This window comes from Poecilia mexicana, unplaced genomic scaffold (assembly GCF_051168715.1).
Source record: "Poecilia mexicana isolate PSO_F unplaced genomic scaffold, ASM5116871v1 scaffold_7, whole genome shotgun sequence".
Classification (NCBI taxonomy): Eukaryota; Metazoa; Chordata; class Actinopteri; order Cyprinodontiformes; family Poeciliidae; genus Poecilia; species Poecilia mexicana.
Window position 1 is genome coordinate 18,549,512 of NW_028263376.1, and position 24,034 is coordinate 18,573,545.

The following is a 24,034-nucleotide window of genomic DNA, read 5'->3' on the forward strand; positions in this document are numbered from 1 at the left end:
AAAAGCACTGCAGACAAGAAAGCTTCCAGAAGCTTTCACGTATTTCATGTCTTGCAGTTGCTTTTTCTGCAAGCAAGTATATGTCTTTTGACAGAAACAAAGCTGGATAACATACATTTACCTTAATAAAGTCTAGCCTTGTCATGACTGCAACTCCATTTCTGCATCCCCTCTCCCCGTTCTCTATCACACACATACCTGAGTGAGAATGGCTGTGAAGTATTTCCACCCAACTTTGCATTTTTGTAAGCCTCCAGGGCCTAATTCCCACACTTCTGCAGTTTGTTTACTACTTTGCTTCCACTCCCCACCCTACTCTGTCCTCTAGTCTTTCAGTATCCCTTCCCCGTCTATGAAACGTATCTGTTTCAGTTTTTTTCCATCTGTCCCTCTTTGACGCTGTTTTGCTTTCTGCCTCACGTCTCCTGGGAGAAGTCTGCCGTTATATAACGAGTTTGATCCTTTTCTCCCAGTTTGTTGCATTTTATTTTTAGACTATGATTATTACACTGCTCTGTGAACATTGTTTTTTTTGTGTGTGTGTTTGTACTGGGAGGTTTTTTTGTGTGTGATTTTCTTCTTTTATTGTCTCTACCTACCTGTGACAGGGCAGCAGGATGGATGAGCAGAGATGCGCCTTTCCTCCACCTCTGAAGGTACGACTTCGCTTTTACAGGCACTTTATTTTTAATAATATGTAACCCAGACTGAAATATCTGTGTAACATTGTAGTACTGCTGAATTGTTTAATGGCTGATTTGAACAAAACTTTGAATGGATTCTTTCATAAAGGGATTAATAAAAGAAAATAAGAAATATTACATAACAGCTATATCACTACTCTATCAGTGTATTTGCAGAATATATTTTTATTATTTGAATTTTTTTCAGACTGAAGAGGATTACATTCCATACCCAAGTGTTCATGAGGTGGGAAAAACTCATTTACAATCTATTTACAACAGGGGAAAAATTTGATCGCCTGCTGATTCTATGTGTTGTTTCTCTTACAAAGAAATAGTTTCTAATTTTTAGTACTTACTCCATGTTTATTAAAGAAAGACAGCAGTCGCAGAAAATCAAGAAAAAATATATTACATAATAGTCTAAAAGTTGAGAAAATGTGTATTTAATCCTTTAGTAGAACATTGCTTAGTATTTGGCGGAGAAGCAAATATGTTGCATCCATCACTAAGATATTTCTTGTAGGTGGTTATCCACTTTTGCACACAAAAGTGTGACTTTTGGTGCATTTCTCCTTATTGAAACTTTATACTTGCTCGGTCATTTTGCCTCACCCTACTTCAATTTGTAACAATAAACAAACAACTTTGTGCAGATTTTCTAAGCCATATAGTATTAAGTTGTTTTTTCGTGATCGTAATTTGACGATGAGATAAATCCAATTTCTGCACTATTTTCATTAGAAACATCACCATCTTTTTAATTTGCATGGATTTCTAGATGGAAGTGTTTTGATTTGATTATAAATTTATTTTCTGGTTTCAGTTGTATTTTTTCTTACCAGGTGCTTCTTGCAGATTCTCCTCTGACAGCCTTTTGGTCTTGGCCAAGGGTACAGAGAGGTAGAAAAGAAAGATATTGATTTTGTGAACTGGTACCGTGACAAATAGTGATCACTGATCAGGAGTGATTAGCTCATTAATCTGGAGGTTAAATGGCCGTGTAGCAAATCTGAGGAAGCCAGAATTAAGGCTGGGTTTTAGATCATCAAATATTTTTCACTTAATATCATCTAGTGCATTTTTCACCTTCTTCATAGATTTTTTTTCTCTGCATTTAAAAGAAACAAGAGAAAAAAAAGAAAAAAGCTGCAAGATCAACAGGGAATCAAATCTCTCTCTCTCTCTCTCTCTCTCTCTCTCTCTCTCTCTCAAGTTTTTGCAGTGCTGATTGTTCACCCATATTTTGAACAGGTGTTGGGAAGAAAAAGCCCCTTTCCTCTCATCCTGCTGCCACAGTTTGGTGGTTACTGGATTGAGGGAACCAACCATGAGCTGAGTGAAGCTGGGGACCCGGAGCAGCACCGACCGCCGCCACCCAGCAGCCGCACTAAACTGGAATGTAACACAACGGCCACACTGTACAGGAAACACTTCCTGGGCAAGGTGAGCTGCATAACATGCTAATTATATTTACAATTTCAATGCAGCCTCTTCTCTTTTGATCTGAACTTTATCAAAAATGATGAAAAACACTTAGATTGCTGTAGAAAAGCCAGACCTTGCATTTGCAAACCGCGTCATCAATGCACGGAAGTCATACAGTCACTGACCGACAACAGGTGTCATAAAAACACAAACAAAACCTTTCTGAGCTTAGTATTTATTTCTTTATATGAAGAGAAGATCCGCAGAGTCCGGTACTTCTTTTGGTCCATCCTCAGACTGACCGCTGTTTCTTTCTTTACTGGTTGCTGTTACATCACTGGCTTCTCCTGAGGAAGGAAACATTTGCTGCTCGACTTAAACTTAAAACATCCTGCATGCACTTTTGCTCTTGATCTTTTTCTTGCAAGCAGTAAGAGTATGAACATCATTTCGCTTCAGAAAAACAGACCAAAACAGACATTAAGCTTCTTTGTTTAATGTTTTATATGCAACTACTTCTTAGTGGTTTGATCTTGTTTCACTGTTGTTTTAGTGTGTTGTGTTTCTTGATGGCTAAATGGGACTTTGGTCCTACTTATGAAGATTTTTGCCATTTATAGAAATCATTGACTATATCAAATATAACAATAGTTTTATTTTAGATTATACAGAACACAGAAAAACAATCTTCTTATATAAACTACCTCTACAAACTTAAGGAAATGTTCTGTTTGGATTTTTTTGTGCATCCAATGCTTACATCTTGTTGGTTCTTGAATAAATACATTTGTACTATATTTACATTCAGAGTTGTCCAAACTTAAAGTTGGAACTTTATTGTTGAATATTGCAGTAATATTTGTTGAAACATCTTCTTCATTCTTCTTTTTCTCTTTTTTATAATCTCACAGCTTTCAGTGAAATAAATTCAGGCCAGTTTATGTAAAACGTATCTCTTTCCTGTGGAGCGTAAATGAAAAACATTTTAAATAAAAGCAGCGTCCAGGCAGTCTTTTCAAAATGTAAAACTGCAGTAATGATTGCGATTCAATATTTAGGGCACCTCAGTTTAAACTGAACAATGAAATAATAGAGATAGCATGGTTTTTAGTTTCCTCTGCTGTATTTTGGCGTCTCTAAAAGATCGAATACAAAGTATTAAGTGCAGATTGTATTTGTCACGGATTAGAGAAGCACAATCTCATGTCAGCCTCCTAATCTCAAGTTACTGCACACAGAAGGCTTCATCAACAATGCTCCAAATGTCACACAAATACAGGAACACATAAATGTAAAAGATGTCACATAACAAGTCCAGCCTTTGTGTGCGTAGCAAATGAACTGAACCATTTACAAATAGGAAGATGCTGAAAAAAGCGGCACTAAGGCCATAAAAGTTGAAGGGTGTTCCTGTTTACTTGTGAGATTCTGTGTTTTATGTTCGTGCGCTTCAGCGTGAGAATTCAGCTGTTTGAAACAGAGACTCGCAAACTGACCTCCACTTCTAGTTTTAGGAGGATGTTTTGTATTTATCAGAGTATTACTTACATAATCTTTAGGAAACAAAAAGGAGTTGGTTTTACAGAGTGCCAGAAGAGCCACAGTTTAATAAATAAATCAGTCATTAAATGTTTTTAGATGTAATTGATACAAAATGTAAAAAAATGAATTAATACACAGATTCCACATGATTTAAATGTGTCAATGATGAGATAAAAAAGACATATTTGAAATTCATTAATTAAAGGTTATAGTTTTAGAAAAAATGAAGAGACCACTGCACTGAAAACCTCCTGGTTTTTCCACCAAATATTGATTTCTGAACTCTTCCTGAGTTAAAACATCAGTATTATTGTTCCTAAATGAATATGAACTTGTTTTATTTGCGTTATTTGAGGACTGAAAGCTCTGCATCTTTTTTGTTATTTTGACTTTTTTTAATTTTCTGCAAATAAATACTACATTAGTTCATAGCATAAAAGAACAGTGTTCATTTTACTCAAACGTGTACATATAAAGAGTAAAATTTTAAGTGATCTCTTACTTTTTTCTAGAGCTGTATATAAGACCATATACTTTAGTATTTAGTTATTTGTGCTGTGAAGTTAAACGGTCACTGCGGCTCATCAATAAACTCTAATGTTTAACTGGTAAATCTGCACAGCCACTCAGTGTCAGATGAGTTTTATTATTAAGAGCAGAAGAAGTCGAGCCCTTTTCCTGAGATGTTTCAGGCTGGATGATAACATGAATTTATTATGCGTTGCATTGTGCAGTGAATTATTCCACAGGCTTAAAGGGAAACGATTATTAAGTAAAATAATTAAATATGTTTTCAGTGAATAAGCATCCATTTTTTGTTGTGAAATACTTGCTTTATTGTATAGTTTATAAATAATCTGTTGGTTTTCAGTTTTTAATTATTTAAGTACTTAATTGGGGAACATTTAAACCTCCAAAGTTAGTTGGTAATGATTAAATAAACCTGGTGTTTAATATTCTTAGTCTTTTTTCTGTGCGTAAAGTCTTAGTTGAAAGTGTAAATAGGTTAAAATATAATGTCCTTACTCACTAATTTGCATTTGCAGGTACTTCCATTGATAATTTCATCATTTTTCCACCCAGACTGTAAATGTGCTCAGGTGTTAATCTGAGTTGGAGCGGGAGATAAAGCTTGTGCAATTAAACTCGGATGTATCTTAAGATGTTTTCCACATCTGTATTAGAGATGCTAACAAATTTCTCTGTGTTTTTCTGGTGGAAGTACTGCAGCAAAAGGACATATGCATTGATTATCTGGGTTTGTTTTTGATGAATACTAATGGCGCTGCGCTAACTCTGTGCCCTCAGGAGCACTTTAATTACTATTCACTGGACAGTTCCCTCGGACATCTGGTGTTCTCCATAAAATATGATGAGATTGGTGACCAGGAACATCTCCGCCTCATGCTCAGGTAACACTCAGTATGTATGTGTGTGTGCAGCCTGTGTGATTCTCGGCTTTACAAAGAACTATTGTACAGGCTAGAAGGGAAAGTTCACCACTTTCAGCATCTGAAGAGCTTCAGCAAATGCGGCGTAATAATTTTTCATCCCCAGTGTGGCGATAATGAGTGACTGGATGGACGCGTCGTCCTGCTGTTACCGCAGCAGCCATAAAGCTAAAGAGAGTGTCAACAGAGCTGTCGCTTCCAAACGCCGGAGTAACAGATGGACTATTTAGGCCAGCGAGTGGGTGTGATAGAAGGAGGGACAGAAGGCAAAGAGAGGGGAAGTTTGACGATTGGTTTTTGTTCTGTGGCATCTGATGGATGAATTATTGCTTTATAACTTCAACAGAACCAAGCTGAAAACCTACCAAGATGTGATCCCCATTTCCTGCCTAACAGAGTTTCCCAACGTGGTCCAAATGGCCAAGGTGAGCAGAGATGTGTTTCTGTGAACAATAACCGATCAGTTGGCTCATCCTGACTTTTTCTTTGTTTTGAACATTTAAACCCAAGCTCGTCTGTGAGGAAATCAACGTGGACCGCTTTTACCCTGTCCTCTACCCAAAAGTAAGTTGGCACCACCAGTTTTGCATTTGTCTCGCTCAATAATGGAAAATTTAAATAGTTTGACGAGCAGTAGTGGGCATTGTGGCAGGAGAAGTATATATACTGATTTAACTATTCCACAAGCCTCAGTGTATTTTATTTGTATGCCACAAGATACACCAAGAAGAAGAAGAACCCATTAGCATTTCCTCTGATCAGACCAAACCAAGTTTGGACATTTTGGTTTTCATGCAAAGTTCCATCTGTAGCAAAAATAAAGCACTGCACATCAGCCTTGACACATTTTCAGAGTGAAACATGGTAGTGGGAGCATCATGCTGTGGAGATGCCAGTCTTAAGCAGGGGCAGAAATGCTGGTCAGGGTTGATAGGAGGAGGGATGGAGCTAAAAACCGGACAAAATAGGAAGAAAACCCATCAGAGGCTGAGATTTGACTTAAAAACTTCTCACAGACCCAATCTGATGAAAGTTGAGTCACTTTGATTATTATTTCCAGCAGATTCAGTTTCTAGACGTCCAACGCTGACAGAGTCATAATCTAAAGAGCCTCCAGCTGTAATTACAAATCCATAAATCTACTCCATAAATCTGAATAAAATGCATAAAACTCTTTCCAAATTTTTGTTTCTAAAATAATTAAGACATCCATATCACTTCATCACCAGTTTGTTCTTTCACCTCCGAATTTTTTAAAACCAAACTACTGAGACAAATTATTCAGAACTGGCTGACTAAAAAGTCAACATATCAACTAAAATAAGTCTCATACTGAATTTGTTGAATGAAATTTTGCAGTCCGTTTGCATCCCTGCACAGAAAAGAACCAAAAGGAAAGTGCTGATTAAGCTCAATTGGTTGCAATCGATCAGCCGTTATCAAGAAAATGACTGACAAAAAATATCATTTGTGTGTTTTTCTTCAGGCTTCTAGACTCATCGTCACGTTTGACGAACATGTGATCAGCAACAACTTCAAGTTCGGGGTCATCTACCAAAGGTTCGGACAGGTGAGTGACAGAGCAGGTGAGCTGCAGGAATGCCTGGAACCTGCTGTTCGTGTTCCTCCCGGGAACAATGAGCATGCATATTCAATGCTATTTCTTATTTTCCTGAAGGAAGCTGATTATGCTCAGTCCGTCTTGTAGTAATTATGTCTTTCTGTCAAAGCCAGTCATTGTTGCTGCCTTCAGCTCACCCTCTCATTTTCTGAGCCAATCAGTTCCTTTGTGTCAGGGAGCAGAGCTGGAAGGACGAAAGAGCAACTCAAAGCTATTCCAAGAAAAGCTGCAGGTTCTAATAGGCACGTGTTGATAAGACCTCAAAGTCGGCGCTTTTAATTTTAACAAAGACTCTCTGGTTTGGGAGACTTTCAGGAACTTAGAAGATTATAAACAAAGGCAGCTTCTTCCTTCTTTATTCTGCCTGTTTTAAGGTAATAACTCCTCTTCTCACTATCAGTTGATAATCACAGTTTAAGCTAAGAGGATTGTAACCACAAGCTCCCGCATCTCTGAAGGTTCTGTCTAATTTGGCTGCCATATTGAAGTTATCACAGCACAATATGCGCATCTTTATTTCTTGCGCTTGTGCCATAATGGCTGCTCTGCCAAACAAATGTTCTCTGCTGCTCCTTCTACTTGATATTATTAAACTAGACTTGGAAAGTACTATTGGAATTCATTCACCTTTTCAAAAAATTATTTTTCACTTTAAAACCATAAACTCCAAGGTATTTTCTTGGAATTGCACACAATCGAAAAAAAGCTGTAGGATTTTTTTTTTATGAGTAAAGCCTATAAATTTGTCATTTGCATTTATATTTATCCACATTAGCTTTCATAAATGTAAATAATGTGCAGCCAGATTACCTTTAGAACTTCCTAGCCATACAATAAATCCCTCAGAAGGTTCTTGTAGAGAACAAAAGTGAAATAAATTGCATTAAAATCAACAAGAAACACAGCAGTAAGGTCAGGGATGGGTTAAAAAAATTACAAGATTTGAACATTCATTGGTTTACATGCAAAACCCCATGTGTGAGCCCTGTTCCCTCATTCTATGAAAGGTTTTTGTTAAGGATCTGCAGAAAAGATCAGAGCATATTTAAATGCTAGAATGGCCCAGTTAAAGTCCAGACCTAAATGCATTTTAACACCTGCGAATAGCCTGTCCGCTGCTGCAATCGCAGCTAAAATTTGTTCTGCAACGTGGGAGAGCTGAATGCAAATGGATGCCATGTTTTATAGATTTTTGTTCAACTTCACAATTATGCAGCGGAGGGTAGAGTACCCAAAACATTTTTATTCAAGTAAGAGTGGCACTACTACTATGTTTGCAAGAATTTTCATTTTTCTGTTTGCTTCCCTGGATTCAGACGTCAGAAGAGGAGCTGTTTGGCAACAGCGAAGAAAGTCCTGCCTTTGTAGAGTTCCTGGAGTTTCTGGGAGAAAAGATTGAGCTGCATAATTTTAAAGGGTAAGAGCCAAACAATAGTTGTCAAGGCTCTAAACGAACTCCACCAAACTCCTATTTGCATCCCATCATGCACACTGCAGGAGTAAATGGTCACGCTTTCTGCAGTGATGGTGGAATATCCTGTTAGACATGCTTCTGTTTACTTGCAGTTTCCGCGGAGGGTTAGATGTGACTCATGGGCAGACTGGCACCGAATCCGTCTACTGCAACTACCGCAACAAAGAGGTCATGTTCCATGTGTCCACAAAGCTGCCTTACACAGAGGGGGACACGCAGCAGGTAATGCAACACCATGGGACACTGACACACCTTTAGATTCATATCAAGCGGTCAGACAAGTTCCCCTCTGAGAATAACAGTACACCATTTCCCTGTTTACCCACGCTGAGTCAGAAACCTGCAGTGCATAAAATGCATACATGATCCATTACCGTTTGCACGTGAGCAGATTTTTCAGTTCTCGTGCATCTTCCCCCTCCCACCCCCCCACACAAATACTGATTAATAAATGCTAGTTTACACACTCCAGCATGTCACATTTTGTACAGACACGGATGGGAATGTCTGTGTTCACATGCTCAGCCTCCCAGCCAGCAGTAGTGGGTGTTATATTTATATGCCATGTTGACCTAAAACAGCGAACTCCTCTGGCTGACTTCAAGAGAAACAGCGCCTCTCTGTGGTGGTTTGTAAATTTGCATGCTGGCAACTGAAATGTCTGCATGGAGGGTATTCATCTGATAAATGAAATGAAGAACTACATCCTTTACACCTACTGTGTTTTATTTATAGTTGCTTTTTTTGTTTTATACAATTGCAAATGTGCAAATTTTACAAGCTTAATGTCATAAATAATGAAGGGGTTCTTGATTATGTTCCCAGAACACTTGAGAACTAATTAGCAGTGGAGGTTGTTATTTGGCTTTGAAGTTAAACTTTAGGCATTACACATTTTTAGTATTTCTGTTAGTTTCCGTCCACAAACAGTGGACTGTGTGCTCCATATGACTTGCAGCAAACTGCAGGTTGGACTCTGCAGTGGTTTCTTTTTGTCCACTCTTCTGTAAAAGCCTGATTTGTAGAGGTCATGTGTGTTAGTTGAACTGCAAAGATTCTCCCACCTGAGCTGTAGTTGTCTGCCGCTCCTCCAGAGTTAACATGGGTCTTTCTACTTCTCTTTTATTTCTGTGTTTTTTGGTCTTTTGTTCGCTGATGTTCTCTTAATAACCCTCTGAGACTTTCGCAGAATAATTTAAGTTATACTGACGTAAAACTACACTTACTTGTGCTTTTTATTAATTACTTCTGAAGTTAATTGCAACAAATTTAACTTGGGAGTGTCAGAGTAAAGGAGGTTGTATACCTCCTAGTTTTAAGACATCTATTGGTGGGAACCATTGGTTTCTGTCTACTACATAACTTTGTGGTTTTAAGATGAAAAAAAGTGATCACAAAGTTGAAACATTTGCAGATCTCATGTTAAATATAACCACAAGCTTGTCCTGGGGATTTTTTGCTGCAGTTGCAGAGAAAACGGCACATAGGCAACGACATCGTGGCCATCGTGTTCCAAGAGGAGAACACTCCCTTTGTGCCGGACATGATCGCCTCCAACTTCCTTCACGCTTACGTCGTGGTCCAGGTGGTCAACCCCTGCTCTGACAACGTTGTCTACAAGGTGAACTCGCCTCACTTTCCTTCTTTCTGCTTCTTCAAGATAGTTGATGCGAGTGATTATTCTTCGGCCTTGATATTTGTTCCCAGGTTTCAGTCACGGCTCGGGATGATGTTCCTTTCTTTGGCCCAGCTCTCCCAAACCCGGCCACGTTTAAAAAAGTAAGAGAAACACAAAGCTTAAGAATCAGTCTTGTCGTCATATTTTGATTTCAAAATGCTTTCCTCTCTCTGCTTTGCTTTTGTTTAGGGCCCTGAATTTCACGACTTTCTGTTTACAAAGCTAATCAATGCAGAATATGCGTGTTATAAAGCTGAGAAGTTTGCAAAGCTGGAGGTGAGTTCTTGAACGTTTTTCGTCAAACATGAAAAAAATCTGTACATTCAATTTGTTTTTTTCATTTTCTGTTTTGCATTTGCGTGTTTCGGTTTCAGGAGCGAACACGATCAGCTCTGCTTGAAACCCTTTATGAGGAGCTCCATGTGAACAGCCAGGCCATCATGGGAGTTGGAGGAGAGGACGACAAGCTGGAAAATGGGAATGCAGGAGGAGGGGGATTCTTTGAATCCTTTAAGGTAAACGGAGAGTCAGATGCACAAACTGCACTGCCATAAGAAACCATGTCAAAGCAAAGTCCTGTTTGAAAATGTGCAAATCTTTTATCCAGGTCCAACATACTTTAGCGTGACTTAGGATTACATTTTGCATGTTTTGAGTGTTTCCTCAGACATTTTAATGGCTAATGTAACAGGAATTTGCACCATTCTTGTTGTATTGATCTGCAACCTTTAAAGGTGCTGCTACAATTAGTTATTTGGAGACAGCCCCTTGTTTCCAGGCTTCTTTAAGCCTGAATAACCAGCCGCCGTCTGTAACTTTATCAAGCAGACAGAATTGAGCAAGATATCGATTTTCTCCATAATTCACTGCACAAAAGAAAATATTTGTATTTTCAAAAATGTCAGCCTATCCATACAGCTGATATTGCTTTTGCTGGTATTATAAGATGATAAAGATCAATGTTACAACACTGAAGCATTGACTTTTTGTGACCTTTGTTTTTTAATACCTGTCGTTGGATTTTTCTTAAGGCTTTTCTCTGGCAGCTCAGGCTCTTGACACTTGTACACAAGCTGGGCTGTAAGAGCTTTATCACTGCCTCCCAGTTGGTGTTAAATCTGAATGAAGTGGATTTCTGCAGCTCTTTGCTTCTCAGCTTTTCTTCCTTGTGCATCCCGGCAGTAACTTGACGCTTTGCTCTCTGCATGCCGCTGTGATGACACACTTTTTCACGACACTGTCACCAATTCAGAGCGAACGGGCGGATTTCGGATTGCTCTCCTTTTCCGCTGTGTTACATCCAGCTGGATTTAACTACTTTTAGCAGCTTGGTGGTTTGACATCTGCTTACTCTTTCTTTCTCGTCCTGCCATTTACCTAAATATAATAACTCATCAGCAGAGCTGTCTGCTTCTTCCTTTTCTGTCAGTGGTAGTCAAAGACGTGATCCCAGTTCCTGTAGGGGACAAATTTCAGTGCCATCTGAATGTATCTCCTCCTCCTCATCTCTTTCCGTAGCGGGTGATTCGCAGTAGGAGCCAGTCAATGGATGCCATGAGTCTAACTTTAAAGAAGCCATATGCAGTCTCCAATAACCTGAGCAGCCACAGTCCTGCAGAGAGCCCTAAATTCCCTGGGATAGTAAGTACAGTGCCTCTCTTCGCCTCAGCTAAGGCGAACCTCGCTACCTCTGCCTCTTCCAGCACCTCTACTAGCGTATCGCCTCTTCCTCACATGCTTGCCGCATTAACTTCTCACACCGACGCACCTTTCCCTCAGCCGAGGGAATCGATAACAGACTGCTTTGGTCTGGAAGCTGACTCTCATGTTGCAATTAGTTGTAAACTGTCTGCAAGATGGAGTGAGAGGAAGCTGACTGGTTGTCAGGCTCGTGGTGATGGTTTGGGGGTTAAAACTGTTCTTTTTAAATCCTAAAGCATCTGCATTCTTCACTGCAAAAACACAAAATCTTACCAAGTAGTTTTGGTCTAGTTTGTAGTACAAATGTCTTACTTGAAATCAGACAAAACTGTTTTACAAGCAACCTTTTCAAGTACTTGTGCTTCTTTGTCTTCACCAATATTAAGGAATTATTGACTTAAAACAAACATCTCACTGATAAGTTAGTTTTGTTTTATTTCAAGTGTCTAATATCTTCACTAGAAACCAAACCAAAATTGCTTGGTACGATTTTGTGTTTTTGCATTGTAATACAAGCATAATAAATCTCTAATGTGTTCCAGTATTTTGCTAACAATGTGTCTGCTATTATGTGCACAATACGTTAAGCATGGGTTCGATTGATAAGCACAGGAAATTGTTGAATGAAGAAAAGGATGAAAACCTTGTAACTTTGCCTTATTTCAGGATGTTTGTAAGTTAAATGAACTAATTCAAAGCATCGTTGTTGCTTAAGCTCTTTAATCTAGCAATGGTACGTTTCTAATCTGAGCTGTTTACAAGGTTGTTATCCGATGTTACCGTTGCATTCGGTTTACATCCACCCATCATGGGCATTACTGTCCTAATAATGTCATTTATGTTGTTAGATGTATTTGGAGACCTGGCTTCTATCTGTACGAGTTTCCTTTCCAAAACAAGTTAGGATGTGTTTTTGGGACCATTTTTGGTCACAACACCCTAGCGATTACAGCTCAAATTCATCATTTAAAAACTTGAAATTATTTTTCATGCCCATGATAGCTGCATGCAAACCTATGAACATACAGCTCTGGAAAAAATTAATAGGCCCCTTAAAATGATCAGTTTCTCTGATTTTACTCTTTATATGTATATATTTGAGTAAAATGAACACTGTTCTTTTAATCTATGAACTACTGACCACATGTCTCTGAAATTACAAGTAAATATTTAGTATTTATTAGCAGAAAATGAGAAATGGTAAAAATAACAAACAAGATGCAGTGCTTTCAGACGCCAAATAATGCAAATAAAGTTCATATTCATTTAGAAACAACAATACTGACGTTTTAACTCAGGAAGAGTTCAGAAATCAATATTTGGAGGAACAACCAGGAGGTTTGCAGTCGGGTTCACTGCAGTGGGCTCTTAGTTTTCTCCAGAGCTGAACAATGGGAGAAAAAGATAGATGCATTGAACAGGATTTATTGTTGCCACCGTCAGTAAAAATGATTGCTTTCTTTTTGAGAAGACGCTCTCTAACGGTGTCTAACACATTATGATGACACCTAAAGAATACTTTGTCGTCCACTCCTCTCTGCTTCTTTTTTTAATCTCTTCTTCATCATCTTCCTCACAGGCATATGTGGCTTACATAAGCGGTTCATCATGTCTCTCTCCCATTCAGCTGCCTGTGTTGCCCACGGAGCCAGACTGTCTCCATTTGTATTCTCTAGTTAACTTATGTTTGACTGACATGACTTACTGCATGAAATCTCATATATATTTGTATAAATCTCATGTTTTCTCTCCTCCTCATCTCTCTTTTTTTGTGTCATCACCATCCTCTCCTCCTCCTTCTCCTCTTTCTGTTTCCTCTCTTCCTGTCTGCCTCAGTCATTGCTTGTCCCAGGCAAAAGTCCCAGTAAATATGGACGCCGTGGCAGTGCCATAGGGATAGGAACAGTAGAAGAGGTTCATGTCTAATTACTAACTACCTTCTAACTTATTTCTGTTGCTTTTATTTGTCTGCATGGCTCCACTGCATCAAGGCCGAACATGATTCCCCACACATTCCAGCTCCTCTTAATTCCTTTTGGAAATCCAATCATTTGAATTGTTTCGTTTTAAAAATGACCCAGAAATTTAAGAAATTGACAGAAAAGCTCATTTTAAAACTGACACACTTGTTCTCGTTTTACTGTTTTCTGCTTTGCTGCAGTAGGTGCTGCCTTTCTACAGTGTTTCTCTACTTTGTTTATGTCCAATTAGTTAATTCAAATAATTCAGTAAGCCCCCCTTACAGAGGTTTCACAAAGAAAATTGCCTTGCTGCTCTCTGAAGCCGCATGAAATTTAAATCTTTTTTAAGTTCCTAATTTGAGGCCTTTAAAATGGAGACTGAATGAACAAAGCGGCTGCTGAGGAAGCATATTTACAGGCAGCCTTTAAACTCGCCTTATATCTCCTGCTTCAGCGCGCTGTGCTCTGACAGGGGGGACTTTCACCTGCTCTTGGCATGAAACGCATATTTCTCCCTATTTTTCCTCGTCTTTGTAGCACCTGAAAAGCCACATATAACCCTGATAAATCAGAATGACATGTTTTTGGAATTTGCTTTCCTTTTAAATTAAATTTAGACTGTGTTGTGGATCGGAGTAGAACTTTAGAAAGTATTCCCACAGTTTGACACTTGGTTTTCTGCTCTCCCTGCCAGTCTCTGATCATCCCGGGAAAAAGCCCAACGAGGAAGAAGTCGGGTCCTTTCAGCTCCAGGCGAAGCAGCGCCATTGGGATCGAAAACATTCAAGAACTCCAGGAGAGAAGGTGGATGAAGCCTGTTGTTTATTATTACTGTGCTTTGAACTTTTTCTCAGTTTGTCACATTACAACGACAAACATCAACACATTTTATTGGGATTTTATGTTGTAAACTAACACAGAGTAGTGCATATTTGTGAAGAGGAAGGATAATGATATATATCGTCACCTTCCTAAAATAATGAACGATGTCATGTTTTGCCACAAAATAAAAATAAAAAGATCACCACCTCTTATTATCAAAAGATAATTTAGGCAAAAAAAAACCTCACTAATAAGACATTATTTTAGGAATATATTGAAAATTATGACACGTATCTGTATTAGTTCCTTCTGCTCTGACGCCTTTAGATAATCTGCATTTAATATCCGTCTGTGCATTATTTCATCTCAGTAAGAGGCCAGCTGTTCTGTGAATGCCTCTGAGGTTTACTAGTGAATAAACAGCATCAAATATCTGAGTAAACTTGAAATAAGACAAAACTAACATACAAGTAGCTCTTCAGCAAGATATAAGAGCTTGTTTAAGTCAATATTTCTTAATATTGATTTTATAAAAGCACTTTTATGTGGAAAATGTCTTGTTATAAGTAAAACAATCTGCCAATGGAAGTACAACTTGTGTCAAATTCAAGGCCTGAGGGCCAAATTTGGCCTGCCGAAGCTTTTTATGTGGCCCTCTAGACTCCAGATTACATCAATAAGTTCATCCAGTCTTTCACAAATCTGCAAAATTCACACAAATCTCCACGTTATTTCTGCCTTACCTGATGTCAAATTATAGTCTGTAATTGAAAAAGTCACATTTAATATCGCAAAACTTCCTTAAAAACATTTTTAAATTGGCACCACAAAATCTGTAATTTTGATTGCAATAAAACACTAAAACAAAATCCTGGAGGAGCGGCTATTTATTGATAATTTAATTGGTTTTATCAATACATTCTGGCGCAATCGGCCCTTTAAGAACATTCAGAGTTTGACAGCCATGAACCAGAGAGTCCATTGGCAGATTATCCCACAATTTGAACATCCTACACAGTAGTGATTATCCACCATCTAATGTTGGGAATAGTATTGGCACAATCTAGACCAATGTTTACCAAACTGACCAGCCTGCGTATGAATCACTGGAGCAGCCAGGTGACTCTGGAGGAGCTGCAGAGATCCACAATGAGTACCTGCATCACTCTTGGTTGCTCTGTTGGTCATTTCAAACATTAGGGCTTTTTTAAAGCTTTGTTGAAAACTATTGTTTGTATTTTCTGTAGCAGTAGAGACACATCTCCAAACACTCAGAAGACTCCTGACAGTGGCCACGTTTCTCAAGACCCGAAATCCGACAACTCCGACCAGAGCTCTCCTGAGGTCCTCACAACCACCAAGAACAGGTGAGCATGACAGATTGCAGCAGCATAGCATGTTTTTTTTATCAGAACTTGTCATGCATGGCCTTGCATGAGCATGGCACCATGTTGTGTTGCTGTGTGCGATGCGTTTGGTGGGATCAGAGAGTGGTAACCCAGGGTGCAGCTCTTATCTCTGTGGCAGGACCCCTTCCATCCCTGAGGGCAACGACCTCTCCCGTTCCTCGTCCAACGCCAGCAGCTTTGCCAGTGTGGTAGAGGAGAACGAAGCCGAGGCAGCAGAGGACTACGACACAGGCATGGTGAGTGGGAAACTCTGCAGTGTGTAACTTTAATTAAAAAAATATGTTTTTAACTTGTTTGTTAAAACTGTCTCCACGTTGTGACAGTTTTAACAAACCTCTTCCTCCCTGTCCTACTGTTGTCCTTCTGAAGAAATGCACCGCTCCCAACTAAAAACAACCAATCAGAACCAGGAGGAGGGTCTTAGTGCTGTCAATCAATCTCATGTACTCCCAGTTAAAAGTGCTAATGGCAGAGATTCAACTCACCATTACAGGAAATCTGTTTATCCACCATCATCAGTGGCTATGCTAATTAGCCTGAGCATTCATGACAGGCTGTGCTAGCTGCAGTGTAGCAGTAAGGAAGGGGGAGCAGGTGGAGGGGGTGATTGACAGCATTAAGACCCTCCTCCTGGTTCTGATTGGTTGTTTTGTTTTGGTCGGGAGCGGTGCATTTCTTCAGAAGGACAACAGTAGCACAGGGAGGAAGAGGTTTTGTTAAAACTGTAACAACATGGAAACAGTTTCAACAATTACGTAAAAAACATACATTTTTTAAAATAAAAGTTTACAAATATGTAAAAAATACTTTAAAAACTTTAAGTCTCTTGTCACACCCAGGAGAGTCTGTCATCAGCCGGGACGCCTCACAAGCGCGACTCCCTCACCTACAGCACCTGGTTGGAGGACAGCATCAGCTGCACCAGCAGCAACAGTCGTGGCAGCTCTCCAGGTTAGTGGATGAAATGCGAGGAAAACGTTTTGTAGTCTATTATAAATGACATAAGAGCGATCGGTTTTAGACAGCATGCAACACTATAATAAATAATAGTCAGTTCATTTTACTACTCAATGTTACCATTAGGTCAGCAAACGTCCCCATTTCTGATAACAATAGTGAACTCCAAAGATAAAGTTGCAGAGAGATTTTTCATGTGAAACAGAAAAAAGAAAAAGTCCCCTTTGTGGCAACATTATGAGATCTTTGCAGGTTGCAGATTCATCATTATAATGAGAGTTTCTGGAGCCTTCGGGAAAAACAACTAACCCCAATTTCTTTTTCTGAAACTGCAGAGAAAATATCCTGCTAAGAAAAATACTTTTTAAAATAAAAATATGGTGTACATGTTAGTTTTTGTGACAAGTAGTTCCCAAGGTTTACCTTGTAAAAAAAAAAAGCTTAACCCTCAAACCTTTTCACATTGCATCACATAACTATTGGGATGTAATGTGACAGACTAATACAAAGCAAAGCAAATGGTGTGTGTATTTTACTATAAATTATGCATGTTTTTAACCCTTTCATGCATAGCGGTCTCTGCAGTGGACAGCTATCTGGTGGATTTTCATGTTATAAATGCACACAGACCACACAGACAAAGGGCATCATACAATACACTATCAACTACTGGCCATCCACTGCAAGTGCAAGAATATTTTTGTTAAATCCAATATGGCCGACAGACGAAAAAGCAACTCAGGACTATCCAGTTCCTTCTTCTACTGTAGACGACTCTTACATATGAAAAATATAAATTGTGACATCAAGTAACCCCCAAAAGACTAATACTATGGATGTATTTCCAAATAACACCTTTTTATTTGGAGAAAATTACAACTGACCATCTAGAAAAAAAATCTAAACATTTTTTAACACTACATTTTTCCCACCTATTTTAAGCCGTAAAAAAAAAATCAAAAACAGTTTGGAAAAAAATTGTGACATAAAGGGTCATAATTCATGCATGAAAGGGTTAATTTAATTGATTATTTATTTGCATATCTACTTTTACTCTAATACCGCTGAGTGACTTACCAACCAGTAGTCACTGACATCTGATGAAGCACTGTTCGATTCATCAGCCGTGGCCCAACAGGAAACCCAGTCAGAACGTACTGGCTGGATACATCATATACATCACTATACATTATTTTCCACTTTATATTGGCCTATCACATAAAATGTCAGTAAAATACGTTAAAGTTTGTTGTTGCATTGTGACAAAAAGCAGTCTCTAAGGTTGATTTTACTTCCTCTGCTGTCTCGTCCCTCAGGGCCAGGTAAATCTGATCGAGGGAAAGCCGCCGACATTCGGATCAAACTGGAACGATCACATGACCATCAGTCATCAGTGAGTCACCTGCAGTTATTTTATATTTCAACTCCAAATTTCTGCACATTTTTTTAATATTTATTAGTCTTTTATATGATTATTTGTGCTTCTCTGTGTGCAGAACTGTTAGCCCTGCCCACCTGATTATATCCTGATTCTCCATCTTCAGGTTGGACTTATTTCATTCAACACCCTTACTTTGACCAAATGGAAAAGACATCCTGTAGGAAAATATAAGTGATCAAATGTTGCTGCTTGTGAGTTATAACCAGTTGCCTGTTTTCTCCCAAAAGCAGTCCCATATGTCTCACTCCTTCTGAGAACCATGCATTTGACATGACTGGTGAAGAGAAGGAGAACGATGATGAAGATGAGGGAGGACTGTCAGCCGGAGCCTGCAGTTGGCTGCTCAGGGAGGACATGCATCCAGAAACCCAGAGGACTCCAGGAAGGGTTACGCACAAAAAGGGGCCAGATTTTTACATCCTTTGTTTCCTTCCACTCATCTCTTTGCCTGTTCCCACATCCGTTGCCTGGTTGTACTTTTTTTTTTTTTTTTTTTTCCCTGGCCTTTGTTGTAGAAGTGCACATTTGATCTGCAAATGTAAATGTTTTATCTGTAAAAATGTCACTTTTTAGTTGTCTTGTTGAAGTCATGGCGTTCTGGCTGTAAAAAGTACAGACTGTGCTCTTAGCTGTCATTGTGAGGAAACCTGCAGCCTAAAGATAAAGACAGTTTAAAGGGCATGTATCATCATATTTAAAATTTCACCTCTTAAAATTAGACGTTTTGTTTCACAGTGGCAAAAGATTCATTCCCTTTCCGGAAGAGGAGCAACATGTAAAGATTTGGAAAAAAGGAAAATGATAACCGGGAATGCAAGATGCAAAAGAGTGATGACATTACGTGTTCGACTCTGAACACAACGGACACAATAAGTTTTTCTAGACGATAAATTGTCTCAGATATTATTGCGATAAACAATTATATTGTTGTTTTACAGATAATAAAGAAAATAATGAGATTAATGCAAGTTCGCTCTCTCAGAAGTCGATAAGCTTTGATTTTGATCAGAACACTTCACACTGGAACAAGATTTTAAATATCCAAAATAAAACACAACTGAAAACAATAAGACGTATATAAAAACCACACACAACCAAAACTATAAATAAGCATATTATCGTCACAATGGCAATTATTCAGCTCATTTTTATCATTTAAATTACATTGAGAAATCTACTAAATAGACAATTGTTTTGGAAAATATTAGTTCTTGCCTCATTGCTTCCACCAATTTGTGTAAAGGAATATATAGTGCAAATTGTATTTATTTATTTATGCTTTTCTGGTGTTGGAGTATGATGACATTTGCCCTTTAAGGTTTTTAGCTTAATAACGATCTCCAATATAAATTCTGAAGGATTTAGCACATAACGTGCATCAGAAAAGTTTACTTGTGTAAAATCCAAAGAGAAGAACATGATTGCTGCACTAAGACACTTTCTATCTACTTTCTCCAAATTAAGCACATTTAACAAACGATAAAAGTTTACTGGAAAGGAGAATCTCGACTGATACTCTTAAAGTTTTCTTGGCCTTTACGTTTATGTTACCTCAATATTTGCCACATTCTCTTCTACCAAAATACATCAGTTGTATTAGATTAAATAATAAACTTGATTCGAGGAACTGAAGAATTGGTTGCATTGCCTGTAGTAATAAGTCACTGCCTGTATGGTCAGCCGATGTACCGATGTTAGTCATAGTCATGTTATTTTCTTACTCCTGTCTTTCTCTAACCATGTTTTTATTTTGTCCTCGGTTCCTGGTGAAGTGTGCGTTACACAGTTCCTCTCTGGTGATAACACTCAGCGTCTTGTTATTCAGCTTGTATATGTTGCTTTGGTGTAATTGTAGTCTTTACCTGTGACGCCTGGCTTGTTTCAGGACTCTAACCTTGTTCAGTGCAGTAAGTTTGCAATGCAAATATGATCAAACCATGTATGTTTATTTGCTTTAAAAGTGACTAAATCCAAACTAAGCTACTGGTTTTGTGTACATATATATAAATTTAACAGGAGTACATATATTTATAGCCGGTGGATTTTAAATTGGGAGGAGCAACACCGTAAGTTTACTGCCAAGTTGAATATTTACTGTTGTTTTATGTCATGTATTCTTGATTTCAGATTTTATTTTGACAGTTTTGTAGATTTTTAAAGGTTTTCAGACTGTAAAAGGGAAAATGTCTCTGTACATCCCATTGACCATTTCAGTTGCCTTATATCACACAATGACACTATAAGTAAAGCCAGTGTAGGCAATAGTTAAGTCATCAGGATTTCCAATGAAATGAATGTTTTGTTTTTGCTTGTTTTTACTGTAAATAAATACCCCAAGAAGTTTAAAGTTTGCTGGACATTGCTTTTGCAAACACACACACATATACACACAGTCTTCACGAACCCAAAGAGAAACTTCTTTAATTAAATGATTCGATGGGAATTTTATTCCCCCAGAATAAAATTAGAGGATTCTGACAGTCCAGGTTTCACATGTGGAACCAAATAGGGGAAGCAGACGACTTCAGACATGAGTCAAATAGCCACAAAGAAACTTAATGTAATCATGATTAAAAATAAATCTGCTGATGGAACAAATGACTCAGTGGAAACATGTTTCCATGGAGGTTCACAATAATGCAAATTCACAAATAAATAAATACAAAATATGGACGTATCTGCTATTAATGTCACATCATACACTTACCAGCTAAAGAGGGAAAATACTTCTGATCATAAATCCTTTTCCTTAAACGTTTTTCTAGGTTTATAGTAATTTAATGTATTTTGGTACTGTCCTATATTGTGCTATTTTCATTTAATATTTAAGATGTTTTGATTAAAGTGGAATGACATTTTTATGTATTTTTTTTCACATGCATTGCCGTAGCTTAAAATCTGTGCTGTTTAGACAGTACAAAACATATAAACATGTAATTGTGTAGGATAAATATCTGTTTTTTTGTCCTCAACACTCCATTCATTTTGGAGGAAGAACTTTTTAAAACTACAATTCAACTCATTTTCTTGTTAAGTGTGGTGATGGATTTGTGTTTCTTCCTGAGACACTGTTGACCTCCATTAGATCCAAATCAAGAGGTGGTTCATTTCTAGACACACTTCCACAGCCATCTTACATTCCAGATTAAAATACCATAGATATGGAACACAAAACTATTTTTAAAAAGAAATGAAACAAAAAAAAGGTCTGTAGTTCATCAGTCATTTTCCAGACTCAGAGTCTGAAGCTTTCGACAATTTTTATTTTGCTGTGCCCTCCATTTTCCATTCATTCATGTCGGAACCATTGTTTGGCAGTCGAAACAGGAAACGTCGTAAACACATGTCGCACCTACCGGAAGTTGAATTCCTAAGTCACATTGACAAGGAAACCCGGTCACGAAAATATTTGGTAATGTAACATTTTTTTTCATTTCATATATTGTCAGTAATTGTGTTGTCGTTCTGTTTAAAATGGGAATTTATTACTCTTACTGAGCAATATTCCGTAACGTAACGATTTTTAAATCCGTATCCACAGTTAGCTGCATAGCTAGTAGCAAAGCACCCTTTCAAATACGAAAAAAGTCGTTATTGCTATGGTTTCTTGACTTGGAAGGAGGTGAATGCACTCTGGTTCTACTTTCACTTTATTTTATTCTGTTATTTGATCATTTTTACGTTACATATTCTGAATTTTATCTAGCTCATTTTTTTGTCACTGTGAAATATGTTATCCGCAATCTGGATTATTTTACGCAACATTCCCTGATCTACGAAACCAGCTGCAAATAACTCTTGCATTGTTTTAAGACAGAATAGTTTGTTTAAATTTGAGAGCTGGAAACAAAATATTCTTGCCTTTGTTTGGGTAAGCCTCTCTTCATAAATTAATAAATCAGATTAACTTTTGGTTGCTTTCTGAATCAACTTTGATGCAGCAGGGACACAACTAAGACTGATAATTTCATTATTGTTTCTAATTACCTCCGTTTAACTGTCTTTATCTTTTAATTTAGCAATCCAGTTGCGACTAATTCAACTGTATTTTCTTGTTTGCAGGACCTCTGATGAAACACCCCATTACTGATGAATTTATTTAGTTGATCGTTGATGATGTTTGCCTTAAGAGTTGTCCCTCGATTATTAAGTAGAACAACCTGTAAGTATCGACAGAAAAGCAATAAAGGTTTTACTGTTATTCTACATTTTTTCCAACCAGCTTAAAAAACTTTCTCTTTTAATTCCCAGATGGAGTTCAAGTTCATGGAGGGATTCTGAACACATGCCTTCCGTCTTCCTGCTCATCGCTACAGCAGAAACTAAGAAATTACTCGACAGCAGCAGACAACACGCATCCTCCACGATGGGTCCACCTTGAGCCGGAGCTGGAAGAGGCTCTGGTGCCGCGGAAGCTTTCGGTGAGTCCGCTGGAAAGCTGGCTAACTCTCCGCTACTCCCTGCCGCCGCTGCTGGAGTCAGCGCCGCCGCAGGAAGACGTAGAGCTGCTGCAAGAGAAGCTGCTGCCACCGATCTCTGTGCCCGTTTTGGAGGACGGGGAGGGCTCCGCAACACCCATGAGATGTAAGAATGTTTTAGAAATCCGGCGGCGGAAGATTAACCGACATAAGTACAAGAAGCTGCAAAAACGGACTAAATTCTTGAAGAGGAAAGTTTTGGAGGGCAGGGGGAGAAGAAAGCAGGTGAGGAGCAAATGGTAACCCTGCTATTCTCTTATTCTATGTGTGTGCTCTTGTCAGATAAGCTTGGTTATTTATGTTGTGTGCAGAAAAGATTTGAGGAGGATCTGGAAAGGATATGGAGGAGAGCCGGACTGAAGAAAGCTCCGGACGGCTGGGCCACACCGAAGATCTTTATTAAACAACAAGGAAACAAAAGAAACTGAGAAACACTGAAAACAAACGTTTAGTCTGTGTTGCATCATTCCCACTGGCTGACCCTGAACACCTCTCTTCATCGCCAGGTCAAAAGGTCACGATCCCTATGGGTACGGTTAAGTTCTGCAAATATGTCATCTAAATAAAGATCTCACTCTCATTTCACTCAAAATGTTTTTCTTTTGTTCTTTTCTCTACATCCAGTACTTCCAATAATTATTTGGAATCCTTTGACTTATTCACGTTTTGTCACATTACAGTCAGAAATGACAAACGGATAATGGTGGCATGGGGGGGAAATGTTAAATATTTTATTGATCCCAAAGGGAGATGAAATGTTGTAACTCATATTAACTAAATTTTCTGCAAAGTTATTGTAGACGGTGATGGTTGTGGGCCCAACGAATCTGCTGTAGCAGTCTGTATTACAGTGAATTTGAAAAAGCCTCTGACTAAAGACCCTGTTTTTCTTAGACTCATGCAGAGTATGGTCAGGGTTGTTTCTCATTCTATTGATTTCATGCAAAATCCTGTTTTTGCACCATCATCTCTCTAATTGCTCCACATTAATCCCCACAGCAGAACCTGGTGTGATTGATAGTTTTTTAAAATAATTCTACAAATAAAAAGTCTGAAATGTCTGGCATGCATTAACGTTCATCTGAAACGAGTCAATCCCGTGTTTCTACCAGCTTTACCAACTCTTCTTTGAAAAAAAAAAAGGTCAGATTCAGTCAGACTGGGGAGAATCCATGAAACTGATTTAATAAAGAGGTCGATTCTTAACTTGAATTAGATCTGTACTTTGACTGGGCCAATCTGACTCATTAATATGCTGCGGTATAACCCAGCCTCAAACAGGTTTTCTTCCAGGACTTTTTGATCAGATCAACTCTGAACATCCTCTCTGTCCCTGCTGAAGATGATGATGATACTTCATGTTTAACCTTTACGGCAGTGGTAGGTTT

General features: G+C 38.3%; 2 protein-coding genes across 10 annotated transcripts in view; both read left to right on the forward strand.

Annotated features, from left to right (window-relative positions):
• rap1gapa (RAP1 GTPase activating protein a) overlaps positions 1 to 20,515 on the forward strand; it is a 57,771-nt gene extending 37,256 nt beyond the window's left edge. For 2 of the 9 annotated variants that reach the window (XM_015009921.2, XM_088007189.1), the window contains 22 exons: positions 609 to 656; positions 892 to 930; positions 1,938 to 2,129; positions 4,962 to 5,065; positions 5,451 to 5,529; positions 5,615 to 5,668; positions 6,591 to 6,674; positions 8,042 to 8,142; positions 8,292 to 8,421; positions 9,665 to 9,820; positions 9,907 to 9,978; positions 10,067 to 10,153; positions 10,252 to 10,392; positions 11,396 to 11,518; positions 13,415 to 13,492; positions 14,234 to 14,343; positions 15,609 to 15,728; positions 15,871 to 16,006; positions 16,610 to 16,721; positions 18,044 to 18,120; positions 18,224 to 18,271; positions 18,396 to 20,515. In XM_015009921.2, coding sequence (XP_014865407.1) covers positions 609 to 656; positions 892 to 930; positions 1,938 to 2,129; positions 4,962 to 5,065; positions 5,451 to 5,529; positions 5,615 to 5,668; positions 6,591 to 6,674; positions 8,042 to 8,142; positions 8,292 to 8,421; positions 9,665 to 9,820; positions 9,907 to 9,978; positions 10,067 to 10,153; positions 10,252 to 10,392; positions 11,396 to 11,518; positions 13,415 to 13,492; positions 14,234 to 14,343; positions 15,609 to 15,728; positions 15,871 to 16,006; positions 16,610 to 16,721; positions 18,044 to 18,120; positions 18,224 to 18,232 — 2,052 coding nt within the window. In that variant the 3' untranslated portion in view covers positions 18,233 to 18,271; positions 18,396 to 20,515. The remainder of the gene's footprint in view (positions 1 to 608; positions 657 to 891; positions 931 to 1,937; positions 2,130 to 4,961; positions 5,066 to 5,450; positions 5,530 to 5,614; positions 5,669 to 6,590; positions 6,675 to 8,041; positions 8,143 to 8,291; positions 8,422 to 9,664; positions 9,821 to 9,906; positions 9,979 to 10,066; positions 10,154 to 10,251; positions 10,393 to 11,395; positions 11,519 to 13,414; positions 13,493 to 14,233; positions 14,344 to 15,608; positions 15,729 to 15,870; positions 16,007 to 16,609; positions 16,722 to 18,043; positions 18,121 to 18,223; positions 18,272 to 18,395) is intronic. The other 7 variants (XM_015009924.2, XM_015009923.2, XM_015009922.2 and 4 more) reach the window with 7 other exon arrangements.
• A 956-nt stretch (positions 20,516 to 21,471) lies between these two features.
• On the forward strand, positions 21,472 to 23,238 carry aurkaip1 (aurora kinase A interacting protein 1). Its single transcript, XM_015009936.2, has 4 exons — positions 21,472 to 21,580; positions 22,231 to 22,330; positions 22,420 to 22,871; positions 22,958 to 23,238. The coding sequence occupies exons 2-4, from the start codon at positions 22,282 to 22,284 to the stop codon at positions 23,072 to 23,074; spliced, it is 618 nt and encodes a 205-aa protein (XP_014865422.1). The 5' UTR covers positions 21,472 to 21,580; positions 22,231 to 22,281; the 3' UTR covers positions 23,075 to 23,238.
• The last annotated feature ends 796 nt before the right edge of the window (positions 23,239 to 24,034 follow it).